The sequence below is a fragment of the Streptopelia decaocto genome (assembly GCF_964273445.1).
Source record: "Streptopelia decaocto genome assembly, chromosome: 1".
In the NCBI taxonomy this organism is placed as follows: domain Eukaryota; kingdom Metazoa; phylum Chordata; class Aves; order Columbiformes; family Columbidae; genus Streptopelia; species Streptopelia decaocto.
Genome location: NC_138663.1, coordinates 55,769,838 through 55,789,889, shown reverse-complemented (window position 1 = coordinate 55,789,889; position 20,052 = coordinate 55,769,838). Strand labels below are relative to the sequence as shown.

The following is a 20,052-nucleotide window of genomic DNA, read 5'->3' as shown; positions in this document are numbered from 1 at the left end:
TTTCTAAGCACATAGAGGAAAAGAAGTTTACCAGGAGTAGTCAACATGGATGTGCCAGGGGGAAATCATGCTTGACCAATCTGATAGCCTTCTATGATGGCATGACTAGTTGGGTAGATGAGGGGAGAGCAGTGGATATCGTCTACCTTACCTTCAGCAAGGCTTTTGACACTGTGTCTAACAACATCCTCGTAGGTAAGCTCAGGAAATGTGGGTTGGATGAGTGCACAGTGAGGTGGATCAAGAACTGGCTGGATTGCAGTGCTCAGAGGCTTGTGATCAGTGGCACAGATTCTAGTTGGAGGCCTGTAGTTAGTGGTGTTCCCCAGGAGTCAGTACTGAGTCCAGTTTTGTTCAACCTGTTCATCAGTGACCTGGGTGAAGGGGCACAGTGTACCTTTGGCAAGTTTGATACCAAACTGGGAGGAAGGGCTGACACACCAGAAGTCTGTGCTGCCATTTGGCAAGACCTGGACAACAAGTGAACCATGAGCCAGCAATGTGCCTTGTGGCCAAGAAGACCAATGGTATCCCGGGCAGCATTAGAAAAAGTGTGGCCAGCAGGTAGAGGGAGGTTCTCCTCCCCCTCTACTCTGTCCTGGTGAGGCCACATCTGGAGTACGGCATCCAGTTCTGGGCTCCCCAGTTTTAGAAGGACAAGGAATTACTGGAGAGAGTCCAGCGGCGGGCTATGACGATGATTAGGGGACTTGAGCACGTTTCTTATGAGGAAAGGCTGAGAGAGCTGGGTCTGTTCAGCCTGGAGAAGAGAAGGCTGAGAGAGGATCTTATCAATCTTTATAAACATCTCCAGGGTGGGTGTCAAGAGGATGGAACCAGTGGTGCCCAACAACACGATAAGGGGCAATGGGCACAGACTGAAACATAGGAAGTTCCATCTGAATATGCTGAGAAACTTCTTTACTTTGAGGGTGCCAGAGCACTGGAACAGGCTGCCCAGAGAGGCTGTGGAATCTCCTTCTCTAGAAATGTTCAAAATCCTCCTGAACGTGTTCCTGTGCGAGCTGGTCCAGGTGAACCTGCTTTAGCAGGTGGGTTCTACTGGATGGTCTCCAGAGGTCTCTTCCAATGCCAAACATTCTGTGATTCTGTGGATTCTTGTGTTGATACAAGGTTACCTAATAGATGCTTGCCTAAGAAAACAGCAAGATTTAAGGTCATCATCAGACTTTTACTGAATTTTCATACCCCTGTTTGCTCCCAGCCTGCTCAAACTTAAACACATGTAGCAAGGTAGACCAAAGATAGAAAAAAGGAGGAGGGCAAATCTAGACAGTAGCAACATAGATAGATACCATTCTTGGAACATTAGCCACATTGCTTGGAAAGATACTGTAATAGTAGCAAGCTAAGGGAGAGAGATTCAGGTCTCCCCATGGGGCCTATGTGATGTGACAGTGTTCAGGGCTGGGCAAAAGCTCTTCTTGGATGGGGTACCTTCAGGAGTGGTTTTGTATAGTCATGTGTGTGGCAATGTCCATGGTGTCAGATGGTGCGAACCAAGGACTGGGTGGTGTCAGCGACAAAGCTGGCCTTGTTCTACCCGATGCTGTGGCAGAGGTACAGCAATGGTTACTGCTGTGCCAATTCTGCATCAGGATGTTTTCAAGATGCAGAGAGCTATTTTCCTTATAGCACAAGGGATATAAACATAAGATACAGTCAGTGTTCCTGCCTCTCGTGATCTGAACTATCAGTGATCATGACCAGAGTACGACCATTTAAAGGACCTTTTTTTTCTTTTTTTTTCTTTTTTTTTTTTTTTTCCCCTGTGCACTACTGCCTAACAATGACTTGAGTGGTGATCTAAAAACGTGGACTGTAGACATGTCAGATGCTGTTGGTGAAGGTTGCCTTGGCAGAAGTGTCCTTAGCCCAGAGGCTCCATTGGTCATGTCTACTCTGAAAGTCTGATTTAAAGTCCCTGTAGTTAACAGGAGTCATTCAGTTGAAGTTAGCAGGTGTTGTGTTAGGTCATTAGAGCCCAGTGAACCATCTGCTCTCACAAGCCTTCCCGGGCTGAAACAGAGGTGCGCTTTATTCCCTTGGAGCAGAATTGCTCATCCAGTGAGCTGTGATCCCCCCAGGGCACTGGGGAAGGCAGTGGTGGCAACTGGAGTGGTCTTAAAACATGGAAAATATGGCTAAACATTTAAAGAGAAGATGCCTTGCAGAATGAATGCAGGCTATTATATGGGATTATTGTGATCAGCAAACTTTAGTATTACAATAAAGAAACGAATAAAAATATGTCTTACTACCAAGAAAGGTGACACTCCCCTGAAAAGATAACACCACTGTAAGAATGAAGGTTTCAAAGGGGATGCACACATAAAATTGAAGGTGGCATAGAGAATAATGTCTTCAAGAGCAGGCTTCAAATGTAGAAGTGCATATTTATTTCTGGTGAATGGCACACTTCAGGTTTGCAAGCCTCTTACTGTAACATCCTGATTTCTGCCAGGTTGTCATCTTCCTGAATTCCCTGGAGAAGTGGGTTGGCAGCTTGTGGCAGCTCTAGCACAGGTTATTAGTGTCTTCCTCTAGTGCCAGAGGGAAAACATACTGCAGTTCTCTCTGCTCTTCCGTCATCTTTGGTGAATGCCTGCAGAGGGACAAGGTTGGACAACAGCCTTTTTGCAATTAGACACGTGTCAATAATGGATTTTTACTTTTTGTTTCCATGGTCAGGATCTGGAATGTATTCTATATTCTACTTGCAAAGCAGAACTGAACAAAACCTTCAGTTTGACCTGAAATATTTCAGGGAATGTGAAAAAATGACTGCAGGTTTTTCCTTACCCTTCTTCATCCCTTTCATCCGTTTCTTTTTTTTTCACATTCTTCAATTTTCATGCCAAAAAAAAGGAAAATAAAAAGTCATGGTTTCAAAATATCAAAATAGAACAGTTCTAGTTTTTCTGAACCTGTTCCTCTGTTTATTATGTACTGAAATTATGACTAGTCGTTGCACAGTAGAAACATTGTTAGTAAACATACTATTCACCAGAAATTCAGATGTTCATTGCTATTTACAGTTTGTACTTGTCAGAATTTACCCATTGTACCTTGTATTGAGTTACTGATTAACTTTTTTTTTAAAAAAACACTGAAGTAATAAGACAAAAAAACAATTTTTTTCTTTTAAAATACTAACTTTATTTTTGATGAATAATTTTTACCTGCTGTAGACAGGAATATTTTCTCATGCACAGTAGTTAATAACCTGATGTTAGATGTGATTTGTTCTAAATCTATTGCACATTTCTTAGTGTATATCACAGCTGTCTCACTATGGGAAACAGCTCTCATTTTACAATCACACTCATCTGTTCTGGCAACTTGGTATTACAAATATTTTAAAATTTCTTTGACATATTTTATGTAACAACTGCTGAAATATTAAGAGAGGCTACAGAAAATGTTGCAATATATACAGATTATTTGTGGAAGTACATTTTTGTACAGAAAATATGTTTGACTAACTATAGAGAAGTAGGCTATTGACCACTTACAACAAATACAGGGAATTTACCATACAAGTTTCAGGAATATTTTAGTAATTGATCTGATAATGCTGCCAAAGTCATTCTAAGAACTTAAGTTACTAATATTTTTAAATTAATCTTTCAGAATGTTTTTGCTGTGGTGGTATCTGAGTGCAACTATTATATTGTCTTTATTTAAGGTTCTAATGAAAATAGCCCAGGGATTCTGTAAAGGAAACAACAGGAAACAACTCACATTTTTGCTCACTTTAGAAAAGAATGAGGAAACATACATTGCAGCGATTTTGTTTAGGATCCCTAATAACTTCTTGTTCTGCTGTTCATAAAAGTGAAAATGATTTCTAGCAAAGTGTGTCTGGTCTCCTTCATCAGTGGCTCTGTGGTATAAGAACAGCAGCATCTTATAAATGTCAAAGGGGAGGTCTGGGTTGTAGGGCTGGAGGTGCAAACCTAGTTACTCAGACTTGTGGTAGGAAGGAGATGTCTGGTTCAGTCTGGTTCCATTTGAGAGAGAAATAAGAGGTTAGGATTTTTTTTTTTAGTAGTAGTCAGAGCTTCTATTTAAAGATAGGTAATGGTTGCAAATGTAGGTACAAAGGAGCTAAGAAAAAAACCCCAGAATCTAGCTTGACCATGTGAATTTTTTTTTATATTCATAGGTATTACAACAGTGTCATTACTAATATGATCCCTCATTATATGTTTCCTGTATTTTTGTCATTTAGACACACATGGAACTTGGCTGCATCAGGACAGCATCGCTTTGCTGCGAATATGCCTGTTGTCCGAACAGTCCCTACCTTGTTCATTCCCAAACCTGGAAGATGCTTGGCACAGGCTCTCAGGTGTCCATGGGGCCGAGTGCCATCTTTGAGTTCCCTCTCTGCTTCTACCTCCAGAGTTGTGATGAGATGCTGAGCAAATCACAGAAACTGACACAGTCTCATTTAGTCACTAATTGTCTGTTACTAATTTTCTTAATACCCAAATGAAGGCACCTGCGACCAGATTCAAACTGTATGAAGTGTTCACCACTGCAGTAAGATATAATGGGAGCAGTGCTTTAAGTGTGTCCAATAAAACTGTCAAGTATACTTGACATTAGGAAGTGTCAAGATAGGCAGCCAGAATTAGTCTTAGTTTCTCTTTGTTCTCCACTTTCTTACACGAAAATAATAGCATAACCTAATCTTGCAAAGATTGTGAAAAAGAGCTTCACTAATGTTTGCAGAGCTGTAGGTGTCTTTGCAGTGAGTGATGAATTATGCACCTAAGCTAGAAACCTATTTATCTTTTGTAAGAGAACACATACTACTTTTATTTATATTTAGGTCTCACCCTGCATAAGATTTTCTGTTCTTTCTCTTATTTAAATTGATGTAAAATCAAATTCCTAGTGTACTGATCAAACAGCCTGTGGGAAAGTATATAGTGATTATGCATTATTGTTCAGTCCAACATAGATGTAAAGTAACACAACCTTTCTGCCTTTTGAAGTGAAAGCAGTAAACAAACAAAAAAATTATGCTAAACAAATCTCATGTCTTAATCTTTATTCTCTTTTATTTACTTAAGCTCTTTGGAGTAGTGTCTGAAAGCTTTACAGTCTTTATTTCTTAATATTCAGAATCTTTGTATAAACTAAGGAAATAATGTAATCCCCATTTTATGGACTTAGAGGTAAAACATGGTCAAGATAGACCCATATGCGCTAAAGGACATCGACATGTGAAAGTTAGAGGCTTCAGTTTTTAGCTTATAGGTGCCGGCCTTTAGACTGAACTCTGGACCAAGCTCCTGTTGTGAATGACACCTGAGGAGGTGTCATTCAAACCAGCCAGCCAGGTCCCAGGCAGAGTGCCACAGGCTGTCCCCTGCGGTAGCCATCTGCTGACCAAGAGGGAATGTTCTCAGCCCAGAGGTAGGCCTGTGGTGGTGCCTCTAAGGTTGCTCCATACATGTCACGTTCAGTGGCTGTTGGGCAAAAGGCAGAAGCAGACCCAGCGTTTGGAGATGCCTGGCGTGTTTGGCAATGCCTGTTGCCTCAAAGTCCCAGAGAGACCTGGGCAAAGGCAGGGGTAATTTCCAAACCTTGTTCCAGCTGACAGGTGACCTTGGTGTGAGCCATGGAGCCCTGGCAGTCTGGAGCTATTCCGGACAGGCAGAAAAGCACCCAGGGAAACTTTACAGGAAAAATAAAACTGTGTTCAGCGTTAGGCAGGTGGCAAATGAAAGTTTGCAGCATTGCGGTTTTCGAGCTTTCGTAGCTGGGCTCCATCTCAGACACCATTAAACGCGTTTTCTGTGTTTGCCAAAAGACACACGTTGTAATGCAGTGAGTTGAACCTCGATTTTTCTTATTCATACCTATTTTTTTTATCCCCTTCTGTTGTCCTGTTCCTTATCATGGACACATTTGGCCACTGTCAAATTGAATGATTTTTTGCATACTTGGTTGGCTGACTCTTTTTTTCCTAATTTGCTGATACAGTCAACTGTGCCAGTAAAGCAATTATGCAAAATTGTGTATAAAGGTTTAATGATACAAAACAGTGTTCATCACAAATCTAATTGTGATTCTTACCATCTTTCCATAAACTAAAGGTGTTGAGATGTTTGAATTAGGACCTCTTTGGTTAATATCTATTTTGTTAAAAATGTATTTAGTTTAGCAGGTAATAGAACATTATTGTACATGCTGCTGGTAACTTTGAAAGGAAACAATAAACAAAAATAGTGACTTGGAGGTGTTCAGATAATGGTTTATATGCTTTCAGGTGGTGATTAGGAGAAATCTGCTTTATTACATGTCTCATTAGGTTGCACTGTTAATCTGTTTTACATTACAAATGATAACTATTTGTGGTTGATTGCACACTGAGCCTAATACAACATGAAGATAAAAACATAAAGATGGACATAGTGACAAAGCAGAATAATATGTCTGCATACTGAAAATGAAGAGATAGTGGGTTAAAACAGAATTGACAGGTACAGTGTATTGAGGTTTGGTATCTGGTTTCCACTTGGGTAACTGAACAGGTCCAGGAAAAGGGCAGTAAAGCAATACTTTGTAATGCTTTCACTGAAGCTGAAAATCCTATTGGCTTTTCTTGGTTCAGAATAGAGCATTTAGAAACATTTCAAAACTGGTATTTCTCCTTCATGTTTGCATTGATATTTTCTGATTTCTGCCCTGCCGCTTTCCCTGGAACCCTGTCTGGGATTTAATCCTACCACAGAACGTATTAGTGAGTCAGATATTACTATTAGGACTGACATTTTAGTAAAGTCTCGTTTGTATCAGGTCATTATGTACTGCAGGGAGAAACCTTCTGCCACAGCCACTAGAGAGAAAGCACACACTGCTTCCATCAGACAATGTATGAGGAGGGAGAATGAAAAAACCTTTCTTGGTTCTCAGCTGTATGTCATCTTTGCACTAGGAAGCATAAAGGGCTGTAAGGACAGGGAATAGTGAATAACCTGGCGATGCCTTCTGCTCCCTCCTTCGTCAGGGTCACACTTGAGTGTGAATTATGAAGGTGAGTTCTGTTCACAGGGGTGCTCCACACAGTCAGGTGTGTGAGCTCTTTTATACTGAACACAGCAGGCTGCGGCTTGTATAAACAGCTTTAATTTACTGCTTTCTGAAAACACGGGCCTGGAGCAGTGATGGAGGTTTCAGGAATGTTAATTGTTTGTGTAAACGAATGAACTTATAAATGGTTGTTTTTGCAGTCTTCCATAGCTTATCGAGGGTAACTGTGTCACTGACAGAGAAAAGAGAATGATTATTTTTTTTTTTTTTCCTCCAGTCTACTAATACTTTCAGGGCTCAATATAATGTGCCGTTAACAAACCATGAACTCCTCTCCTACTGAGCCACTGTATCCTGCCTACGTTCAGTGTAGGCAGAGAACCATTATAATAATCCACTCTCCCATCATATCTCTAGCAAACACATGTAACTGTTTTCTTTGAATATTTATTTTGATGCAAGAAGTGTTAAGTTGTTTATTTGGCCAGACACTCAAGTAGGAGATTCTGACTTCTCAACTTTGTAACCTTAATTGTGGAAGTTCTGGTTTTCAGCTATGACATGTTTTGACAAATGTATGACAGTCACATTTGGCTTTAAGAGAATAATCCTGCCACCTCACAAGAGCCTTAGAATAGTTCACCTCTGCAGGTAGAATAGCTTTAGAACATAGATGCTGAAATGATCAGTCTTTCCCTTTATTTTTTAACAGGTACGGTTATATGCAAGGCCTGATGCTATCCGAAGAGGATCGGGGGACTATGCTCTAAATATTACAAGGAGACTCATTGAATTTTATGAAGATTATTTTAAAGTGCCCTATTCCCTGCCAAAATTAGGTAAGACTTCCCCTAGAACATGAAGTTTACTGAGAGACAGAAGATTAAATCAGCTTTTTTAAAGGAAATTTAAGACTGGAATGTACTAGATTTTAAAGTAAGAAATGTGTGGGTTAGGATGGAATGTTTGTTTATCAAGATCAATAAATAAGGAATTTTTCATCTCTTCTTTGCAGAGGAAATGAAGTCCAACTGTCCCCTTTCCAGCCTTACACAGGAAGCAGATAGTACTTAAATTTGTAAGATAGTGGGACTCTAGAAAGAGAACTTGAGACCTTTCACTGATAAGTGTGTTGTTTGTTTGTTTTTTTTTTCTTTGATGCTGTTTGTTTTGGCCCTCACTTTCATTAGATAGCCACTGGGAGATGTTTGTTCTGCCGTATTTGTATCTTGATGCCTTGGTGGGAAACAGAATTGAAAATATTTGTAGAAACTGGGAACCTGTAACAGCACAAGGCAGTATGTTTTTATGCTGGCTTATGTGGTTTATTAATGATGATTAGTACATATGCTTAATTGTATTGTTGCTTATTGAAAGAATTGCTGTGAACTTGTTTTGCCGCTCAAGTGACCTAAATGTAAAAGCTATCAATTTCTATTATTTTAAAAATAGTTTCTTCTCCTCCTTCCTTTCACCACAATCAATTGTTCTCCTACACACTTGAATACTTTACACAATATTATTAAACCCTCCCTCCTTCGGAGCATGTTTGATCAAGGTCCTGAAAAGCCTCTTGCTCAGCAGCGGGAACAGAGCTTGTATTTGCTCAGAAGTGTTAGAGTTGGAACCACAGGTGATCCTCCCAGGAACTCAGGGTCTATTTCATTAAATCCTTTGCCTGCTGAGTAGCTTTATTAGTCTTACAGCTAATGGTGTAGGAGATAGATGAAGTAATTGAAGTTGCTAGATGAGGGTGTTGCATGAATTTTTTATAAGAATGTTGTGGCATTTGTTTCTTGTCATCTTTAAATGATGAGTTACAGGGAGCGTTCTTCTGGAGAAATATGCAAATGGGTTAAACATCACATGCATCAGCCTTTGTGTGCATCCTTTCATACCTGGCTTCAGGTATGTAATGATGATTGCGTAAAGGAAGTTATAGACTTACTGGTGCCAAAAATGTAGAAGGAAAAAACAGTCAAAACTTTCAGTTGAACAGAAAGGACAAACAGTGGGACTCCAATCATTACTTCAGGTAGTTTACTAAGGATGCCAGATAGCAGCAGGCAGTAGTGCCTGTATCTGCTGCAGAGTATCTTTCACAATTGCAACATACAGTCTTTTAACTCAAAATGCCATGTGCATTACTATTATGCTGTGGCATGTCCTTTAAAAAAATCTAATAGGATATGAGTATATTCTAGTTCAGATGTCTTTGGAACAAAACAGGAGGAATAGTCACAAGTAAAATTGTATTTTTTTCTTCAAGTATTCTTAGTAAAATTGTTGAGTTAATGTGAAATACTGCTTGAAAACTTTAGTTATTCTGCAGTGATACTATAGAAAATAATTTGCAACGTTTTGTATACCACAGTAAAATTAAATTTATTTAATGTCAATATAGTAAATTTCAAAACTCTCTCAGTGATGTCAATATTTTTGATAATTTGATTTTCATGTGAGCGGAGGTATGTTTGTTCCCAGTTCAGCAGAACACTAAGATCACTACCTTTAAGCATGTGCTAGTGTCTTTAACCTGAAGGAGTGCTGATTGTTTTTTTACTGGAAAACGGAAGGTTAGGGACAATGGTCTGATGGGTGAATAGAGGGACTGAAAATGAAAACACTGTAATTTCTCTATAACAGTGTTAATGATTTTGCGGTAGTGTTAAAGAATTTTTGGAAGGAGGAGACAAAACAGCATTAGCTACAGCAGTAGAAGGCACGTGCATCAGTATGATGCATTGATACAGAAAATGCACCTGTCTCTCTGAAGCCTTGGGACTGTCACCTGATACACTGCTGCAAAGGATGGTGTTCTTCATTAAGGTTTTAAGAAAAATCAGATTTTTTTTTTGGTAGGACATTTTAAGAGTTTTTAATTTGATTTGTAAATGAAATGTGAAATGTCTTCAAGTGGGAGTGAAAATTGAAGAACACAGTTTAAAAAGCTTTTTAGTGACAGCATCAGTGTTATAGAAAATGTTCTATTTCAAATGCAGAGGTTTTTTAAAATGAAAGATTTTGTTTAATGTATTGTCTGGCTGTAACAAGAGTGAACTTAAAGAAATGTAATTATTTTGGTTGAAAACACAGTTTATGTTTACAAAATAATTCTGTTGTTGAAATACTGACCAGTTTACTATGCAGGTGATGTATCAGCTGCTGAGCGATATGTTGTCAGCGTCACTGCTGTATGCTGGGAGGTGTGTGTGGGGACAAGGGACCTGCAACCCTAGGTGCAGCACTTTCGTCATCTATGTGCTCATGCATTGCAACTCTTTATGTGGAAAGAGTATCTGAGGACATTTAGGCCCTTCAGATGTGTTGCTGTATCAGAGGGACCTGTGTTCATTTGTTCACTTCTTGTGTAACTGAGGTCTATTTCCAAAGATGCTTGGCATTTGAAACTAGTGCTCCCCATCTGAGTTTTAATAAAACAGCTAGTGTTCTCTATAAGAACCACTTTGTCCTGATGCTCTTGACTCCTTGTCTGGTTTTGACCAGGCTTTTACTGAACTTACATGCAGTCAGATGTCTGTGGTTGCTTTTGCCAGTTTTGGGCTCCTCTGACTTCTTGACAGCCTCTGTTACTATTGGGAACTGTGGAGAATCTGGGGGAACCTTTTTGTTGTCCAATGACTGAGATTTTTTAGGTCTTATATGGCTTGTACTGACTTGTAAATGCACTGGAACACTGAATTTGTTTGCCAGTTAATGTGAGTTCTGGTAATGAATTTGAATTGGAGATGTTTCTTATTTCACTAACCACAGTTAAAAGTTCTACTCAGCTTATAGATTTTTTTTTTTCCCCACATCACGCTCTGAACTGGAAGGTCCTTGTGTATGGTTTTAAACTAATAATTTTTGTATCAATTTCAGTTCTGAAAAGTAAATCAGACCTTGGAAAAAACACCAGATTTTTCCAAGATTATAATAACATTAGAACACTAGTTAAAATGAGGAGTGGATAAAACTTTTGGTTTTATTTAATTCTAAGAAGATAAGCAGTAGGGTTTTTAATTGTGTTTCTATGGCTGGTGAATTTAAATTATATTTCTGTATTTGTATCGCATATTAGTTTTTAATCCAGTTTGCAATACACAAAAAATGTCATTATACGTGTAGAGCTTTTTCTTAAGAGGATCTTTGAGACTGGAATAGTTTCTCTGTGGGGAATGATTAGGTAAGCAAGCACCCTTTACATGTGGACAGTTGTGACTCTTAAGTTGTGACTGATTTGGGGTGTAGGGGCTGACTGCATTTTCTAACTAAGACTCAAGGGCCAGGTTAGCAGGAGATGACAAAAAGATCACTGTTACTGCAACAGGTGGTAGATTTGTGAAACTCCTTCTCAGAAGAGATTGTAGAATCAAAAAGATCATACAGGTCCAAAGAGAGACATGGGCAACTACTTGGAGAGTTGTTCCATGGAAGGAAAACCTGTGATTTGAAAATAGAAGCTAGGAAACACTCAAGAGAGTGCTATATATACTTCCCTGATCTTACTCTTTCCTGAACATCTACTGGTGGCAGTTGTTGGAGAGAAGAATTCTGAGCCAGGCCGTCTTTTTGTCTGAGCTGGCAAGGTTATCCAAATGTTCATAGTCTTCCAGTTCCCAAAGTGTTTCTACTAAAGGGCCACAGAATCTCTTTTCCAGAATAATTCATGTACTGGAACTGGGAATCTTTATAAGGCTCCAGTTATGAAAGACCGACAAAACTTGGTGTGTGGTGTATAAATGAACTACTTGCATGAATATTTTTGGGTTTCTGAGCATTGATTTTCCTTCCCTTAAGAGCATTGCAGTATCACAGTGTTATGGGATACATTTACTACTTCTCTGAAAAACTAATTTTTCAACTCAATTTATTTTATTCTGAGTACTGTATTTAGACACCCATGTGATTAGCATAATCACTCCAGGTTGTGTAAAGGAACTCAGGTGTCTCAAGGGTTAGACACACAGTGCCTATCTCAAAGACACTTTGCTTGGATTCATTCAACTTGAGGCACTCCACTGGCATGTCTAAATTAGCAAGCTGATTGCCCTAGGTTCCTTTTTTCATCAGTGGAGAGGAGATCTTCCTGGGGATGTTTGGAATCTTATAAGGGCAGAGTCTCCCACTGGAGCTGCCTAGGTAAGAGAAAATATGCTTTATTAACTCTTGAGCTTAATTTAAGTGTCATCTGTACCATTAAACACCCAGTCAGGAGACATTTACTGATGAAGAGCCATGAATAGGGTTTGGAAAAACTTGGACTTCTCAGAAAGCTTTTAATTCTCCATTTAAAGTGTTCTGAGAGGTGGAAGTATGAACAACTTTGGGATATGGATGCATACGTTGTAGAAAAGCTAGGTGAAAGTAAATCCCCTTGCTGTTTTGCCGTGAGGTCAATAGATATGAATCAATATTTAATTTGTAAATATTGCAATTTGAGCACTATTTTGTTAAAATATGTATTTTTTTCCAGACTTCAGGAAATATCTTTTTCTGTAGATTTGCTATACAGCAAACTTTGGAGTTATATCTGGTATATTTTATGTTTTTTTCATTTGTTTTGTTTCTTACGGGTATGTTCAAGGTAGCGATTACCTGGTTCATTCAAAAATGATATGGTCTTATTTTCATTAAGCAGCATAAAACACTTTCAAATTGTGAAGGCAAAGTCTCAGGAAATGATTTTCCAAGAGATTTAGTGAATGTGTTACATAAACGAAGACAAGATTGGGCCAGTAACATTTGCTCTTTGAGTATTTTTGGAGAACGGGATTCAGTTTTTAATGTGTGTCACAGAAGAATTTAAACTCTTATGAAGTAAAAAATAGCTCATCCATGTGAAAAAGAAGTTCAACAGGAAACTGTTCTGATTTTTAAAGGAAACTTATGTACCTCTGCTCTGTTCACTGATTGATGACAGTGAATATTTTGGTGAGAGAGACCATTGCTGCCTGTTTCTGCGTGAAACCTTGCAGGCCCAGAATAGAGGTGTTGGGATGCTGTTGTAGGATGGCTAAGTGACTTGCTGTGAGCACTAGTGATTGACTGTTCTTTTTGATTTAATTGCTTTACTACTGGCTTTACTCTTTGACTTGTTCCTAACCTGTTCATTGCAATATTGCATTTTGCCCCATTTGATCTTCCATCACGTTCATCAGCACTCTTTCTGCTGCTACTGCTTCCTTACTTTCCCTTCGTTTGTCCTTCCTCCTCTCTCTGCTGCTCCTTTTAGGATGGATGCTGTTGCCTGCATTTTCTGCTTTATCTCTGCTAAAGGTTTCTCAATTCCTGCTCTTGTACTTTGTCTTTTACCCTAGTGAGGTGACCTCTTCCTGCTACCAGTCCAACTCTGACTTGGAATTACCGTATTACACCAAGCAAGACAGCTGATTTTTCCTTCTCCATCTATAAAATGAAAGCAATAGTTAATACTTGTTTAGTCTTGTTTTTACAGTCGTTGAAAATGATTGTCAGTTTGATTGCTTCTTGACTAAGAGGTTACCAACTGGAATGTTTAAGAACATGTGGTCTGACCTCCAGCATGGCAAGGCTTGTGGAGTTCCATAGCATTCTTATGACATCTTAGCTGCAGTGTCTGTCTGAACTGTACACAGTCTTTCTGCAAGATGTCCAGTGTCTTCCACTGAGAATCTATCACAACCCTGTAGAAGAGAGGGAGAGGAACATTTGACTCTGTTAAGCCTAAATGAGTTGTTGTACGTTTTTTTGAATCGAGAAGAAAGAAATGTAGGAAGGGAGATGCCCTGGGAGTGGGACGTAAGACTTCTGGAAGGAGGAAGGGTGGGAAAGGAGACATGTGCCTAAACATAATTAACTGTGATGTTTAAAATGCCTGAAGACCCCTAGCTGCTGCTCCTGTTGATCTCCTGTTGAGAACTTAATGGTCCATGGCTGGTCCATAATTGGCAGCTCTACGTGGACTTTTTTAATAACTTTGATCAACTCAGTTGGGGCTATCACCCATGCTTAGGCAGCAGAATTGAAACCTACTGTTTTTTACCACCAAGTACTTGAAACAAGCATAATGCCTCTGCACACAGAGGACTATTTGTTGATGCAGAGCATTCGTACACAGAATGAACTATGTCACTTTTACCCTGACCTTTGAAGCCTCTGTTTTGTGATTGTCTTATTTTTCTTTCTAAATTTCTAAGCTGTGAGCATTTCAAAACAGCAACTGGTCACGGCTCCAGAGGGAAAAATTCCAGCTCCAGCCACAGGAAAAAACAGTGCTTTTTCTCAGACCAATACTTTGGAATATGAAAAGAAAATGTGAGTTACTACACTGAAATGAACTGCGTAGGAAATCAGTGGATAATATGGTGTTAAGAAGGAAGGGAAAAAATGATCTTCACTTAGGACTTACTGTATTGCTTTAAACTATTTTAAGTAGTAAGCCAACTCATTCCAGCAATTAGTATAATAGAGCTCATACTGGACATTGTAACTGGTTATAGAAGTTTGATAATGGGAACGTGATGTCTCTCTGCTGACTTGATGCGATGAGTCTGAAACTGTCTGCAGGAGACAGGAGAAGTTATGTATTTATATAGAATAAAGATGAAAGGGCCCTGGTGGAAATAATCCTCTTCTGAGTGAAACATTTTCTTTTAATTATGTAGGGGTTTCCCTCCCCTCTCAATTGTGACACGAATAGAACCCAAACCTCTCTAACAAGGAAGGTGTTCGGATAGTAGCACTATTGTCAGTAGTAGTTCAGTCAGGTCATAGTAAAAGGAAGGGGACTAAGTACAGCAGCATCCGCACTGGCTACTTGGCTAAATCACCTTGGCTTTTAAATGAGTAATAATAAAAAAAATAAAAAATAAAGAGAGTGATGCTACTGTTATGAGAGTGTAACAGGATGTGGGATTGTAGGAGACTTCATGGAAATTTCAGGGCTTTTTTTGAGCCATGAGAATCCTTCATCTGAATGTAAATAGCTTTGTTTATAAGCTGCTCTTCGCTAAGTCTTTTGAGCAGTTAGTACCAATGAAGAATCAGAGAATGATTTAGGTTGGAAAAGAACTTTAAGATCATCAAGTCCAACTGTTAACCTAGCATTGCCAAGTCTGCCTCTAAACTGTGTCCCTAAGAGCTACATCTATACATCTTTTAAATACTTCCAGGGATGGTGACTCAACCACTTCCCTGGACAGCCTGTTCCAATGCCTGGCAACCCTTTCCATGAAGAAATTTTTCTTGATATCTGGTCTAAACCTCCCCTGGCACAACTTGAGGCCATTTCCTCTCATCCCATCTCTTACTACTTGGGAGAAGAGACCAACCCCTTCCATGCTACAATCTCCTTTCAGGTAGTTGCAGACAGCGATAAGGTCTCCCCTCAGCCTCCTTTTCTCCAGGCTAAACAGCCCCAGTTCCCTCAGCTGCTCCTCATCAGACTTGTGCTCCAGACCCCTCACCAGCTTCGTTGCCCTTCTCTGAACTCTCTCCAGCACCTCAATGTGTTTCTTGTAGCGAGGGGCCCAAAACTGAACACAGGATTCAAGGTGGGGCCTCACCAGTGCTGAGTACAATGGAACGATTTCTCCCTTAGTCCTGCTGGCCACACTCTTTCTGATACAAGCCAGGATGCTGTTGGCCTTTTTGGCCAGCTGAGCACAGTGCTGGGTCATTTTCAACTGCTGTTGAGCAACACCCCCAGGTCCTTTTCCACAGGGTGGGTGCACTGAATTTTAGCAGTGTCTAAGTTTTTTACCTTGTGTGAAATATAGATTGTTCCAGCAAATGATGCATTTTATCATGTTAGGAGACAGAAATCTTCCCTGCAGAGGTTACCAGTGGAGGTGTCTCTGCTGACTACAGAGAGAGGAAACTAATCTGGCTAGTTTAAATTTGATCTCTGATTTGTAGATAGCTAAAAGATGAGGTGAAACCTTCTGAAGGATTTGTAGAATGTGATAAAATCTTTGGCAGACACAGATCTTCGTAGAAATTATGCGAATCACCAGGAAACTCTGTGAACTTTTATCTGGTATGAGATGGTTAAATGCCTAAAAGTGCATGAATCCAGAATACTTTTTAGATAGCTGTGGCTAAAGTACTTTTCATTATAGCTCCTTTCACTGTGCTTGAGCGGAGCTCTCATCCCTGATTGTCTTCTCCAGGGCTGCTAGTGATTGTCTTTTTGTTAGCTTAATCGTACTGTTCTTGACCAGAAATGTTCACTTAGGAATATTAGTTTTTGAAGGGCAGTACTGATTTCTGCTGCAAAATAGTGTTGTTGGAACCAGAATCCTCTTGACCGTGTTCAGCTTTTGAACTTTTTCTTTTTTTTTTTTGAGAGAGGCTACTGAATATTTTTAATAACCTGTGAGAGCTGACAATTGAAAGAGTTCACCAGAGACTCTGACCAACAGCTGAAACCTTTTACAGCAGCAACTGTAACTTTGTCTTAAAGAAGCATATGTAGAAAAGAAAGCTTATGCCTTGCCCCCACAAGGAACTTTGTGTTGTACAGGCGATGGGAACTGTGGCTTTTATTATGGGATAGGGAGACTGTCATTAACATATTGGGAGAGTTACTTTCTGTGCATGGTCTGGAACTATTAAAGTTAGCATGGTGGAGATCAGAGCTTCATGGTGGAAAAACAAATATAGGAAGGTTTGGAAGAATGAGAAATGGTATCACTGAGGATACTACGATAGATTTAGATAGCGTTCATGAAAAGAGGTGTGTGTGCATCCTTAGGCAATGTGTAGGAAGATTGGATTGCAGTAGGATGTGCTAAACTAGGATGTTTAGGTTGAATGAAAATAGGAAACATGGTTGATCTGTATCAATTAGCTAGAGCATTGAGGAGAAAGTAATGGAATTAAGGTTTGAAACCTGGTACTCTCTGCATGTGAAACTGTACAGAAGTGTTATACAATCTGCTCAAGTACATTATCTTTTGATAGAAAAGGGAAAATGACTGTATTGACCTAAAGAAACATATAGTCCACCTGCACAGAAGACTGCATAGTCTTCTACAGTGAGCGCTATATAAACAGCACCTTCAAGATAGCTGTATAATCACAGACAGAGCTAACAGAATTACAGTATAATGATCTTAATGACACCATTTGAGTAAATATGAAAGTTTACTGATGACTTACTGGACTTCCTGTAATTTTGGGTGTATCTGGTTCATATTCATAATCATAAGACAAATTTTAAATAAAGATAATTTCAAATACAGCTCATGAAGGTTCCAGTTTTCATTTAACCGTGCAGTTTCAAGTGTGGAGAAAAAAAGAAGGATACTATGGTGACCTCTTTTTTTTTCTGTCTTATATGTGAAGCAGAGGCTTTGCTGTCTGAAGAGTGAAGCTCAGTAATACTCAGGGATTGTGCTGATGAAGAAAAAAAAAGTGACAGATTAGAGTACTGTCCACATCAAACAGCAACATGGTTCACACAGACTTTTTTTCATATATGCAGTTTGAGCACAAGACAATTTTATTATTTTCTAAGGACTTTTGTTGTGAATTGATATAAACCGTTAGTTTTACATACTGGGGCAGCAACAATATGTTTCAGTCAGTCGGATTTTCTTCTCATTCAACACTGCGGTAAAGGTGTTTGCCTTCCTGCATTTTATTTGAAAAGTGAAGAAGACTCAGTTTCAGGCCAGACTCAGAAACAAGTTCAAATGACTCTAACAGGAGCTATAAATGATTACAGTGGACTCTTTCTTCCAGTCCTGTCTATTTAAACATGTTCTGTACTAGTTTGAGCTTTGCCTAGTGTTACGCTTGCTGAACCCTGTAGTTGCTGTGTTGGCTTTCCAGCCCTGGAAGAGCTAATGTCATGACAAAGCCTATTCAGTCTCTTATTCCAGAAGCACAGTTTTATTTAGCTTGAAGCTCACAGAGCCTCTTTTCTTGGTCGAGGCAGGCTGGAAAGGCTTAAAAGATTTTCTCTTGCATCTTCCACTCACTCAAGGCACTTGGAGCTGTTATGGTTTGCCTGGCTCCCTGCCTTCCTTCTCTTCTCCCTGCCTTCCTTCTCTTCTCCCTGCCTTCCTTCACTTCTCCCTGCCTTCCTTCTCTTAGGGTAGACCTGTTTTTTGAAGAATTGTTAGCTAAGTGTTTTAGGGTGCATGACTTTAGTTTCAGAACCGATCTGTAACATCTACCGACTTACTCAGAGTCTCTGAATGGCTGGAATGACAGCTTCCAAGCAGAAAGACTAAAAGATGAGACCAAGAGGGAGATTTTGATGATACATGCATTGTACTGTTCCTTTTTCAGAGATAGCAATTGTTTTCACAGCAATTTTGAAAACACTGCTATCATTTTCATGCTGATTTTGACTTTTAAGAATGTGAGATTTTAATTATTTTTCATATCACTGTTCCTGTTGACTCTCCATGTTTTCAGTTTTAGAAGGGTTATGATTCTTTGGGGTAGTTTGTTATGCTCTCTGGATATTGTGACAAAGTTTGTTTTCCATTAGATGCTAGTTTGAGAGCACCAAATATATTACTTTGAGAAACAGACATTTCACTAGGCAAAACAGAGGAGAAAGCACTTTGTCCACTGACTCACTTAAACTAACTTGCATTTGCTTTTATTTTCCTATGTTTTTCTCGAAATATGCATTAAGATTTTTTACCTTATTCACACTTACTGTAACAGCAAGATCAGGATAACTCCTTAGTTGTCCCTGCCAAGAACAGTCTTCTTTGCTATGGATCTTTTGTACCAGAAAGACAATAAATGAGGGAAGTACACACACACACACACAAATATCTATACAATTAATCTGATTTCCTAGTAAATCTAAACATTAAGAGTTATGCATGACTGGTGCAGTGAAAATTACCAAAAAAGTAACAACTTACTGATAATGGCGTGGGTATTAGAAATAGTTAAAAGTCTGTATGTAGATGTATAAAATGAGCTTTCACATTTTTCTTCCATACTGTAAAAAAGTATAGATACAGTCGTAAAGAAGATACATTTTCATATATCCTCAAAGAGCATGAGGAGTTTCTTTCAAGTGATTATGACAGTGTCTTGAAAAATATTATAGCACATTAAAGTGGGTCTTAAATAGGCCAGAGATTTCTGTTCATACAAAAGACGTGAAGTGTATAACTACAGAGCTGAATAAACCTATTGCTGCTGTCTAGATTCTGCTGGCTTAGTTATAAACCTTCCACCTGTACTAGGTAGTTTCTGTAAGCTACTGAAATTCAAAGGGATGTACGTGCTCACCTTTTATTGCTTTTACTAAGGATATTGTAACTGAAAAGATATCCTAACACAATGAATTGTGCTACGTTTGCAGCACCATGCCTGAAGCAACTTCATTTTTGCATTAAGGAAACTGATGATTTTCAGTGTAAAGATGAAAATATTAGGATGGCTGAACAACTTTCATTAAAACAAGTGAATCGTCATTGTACCTTCCAACCCCTGCATGCCGGAAAGCTTCTTTAAATGGTATATGGACATTAAAAGAATAACTTAATAAAAATGTTGTGGAGATCTCTGGCAGATACTGCTAAACTTGCTTTTCGTTTTCTCCCTTGCTGTGTATAAATTCTCTCTCTCTTTTTTTTTCTTTTCTTTAATTTATTTAAATGCCATCTGCTTATGTATTTAAAACCTGCCGTTTCCAGATTCAGGATCAGTTCCGTGAAGACTGCATTTTCCTTTGCGCTCTCTGATTCTTATCAGTAACACTTCTAAGAAAGCTGTCCTCCTGAAGATATATATTTGTCATAGTGATAGCACACTTCAGAAAGTGTATTAAGCTAAACCAACTCCCGCTGTTCAACTCAAAAATATGTTCCTTGTCATATGCCACTTCTTACTGAAATTAAACTCAGGAAATATTTTAGTTTAGAGAAATCAAGTCACTTTTTCTCCTGGCGTGTTCAGCTTTGGCATGGCTGAGTGTATTTCTGCTGTTGTGCGTTACTGGGCAGCTGAATCCCAGAGTGG

The 20,052-nt window shown here is 39.1% G+C and overlaps 1 protein-coding gene across 1 annotated transcript in view; it reads left to right on the top strand.

Annotated features, from left to right (window-relative positions):
* The window catches only part of TRHDE (thyrotropin releasing hormone degrading enzyme), a gene marked incomplete at both ends in the record, with an annotated part of 208,642 nt that overhangs the window by 32,779 nt on the left and 155,811 nt on the right, over positions 1-20,052 (top strand). Inside the window, one exon of the mRNA XM_082052838.1 lies at positions 7,784-7,910. Coding sequence (XP_081908964.1) covers positions 7,784-7,910 — 127 coding nt within the window. The remainder of the gene's footprint in view (positions 1-7,783; positions 7,911-20,052) is intronic.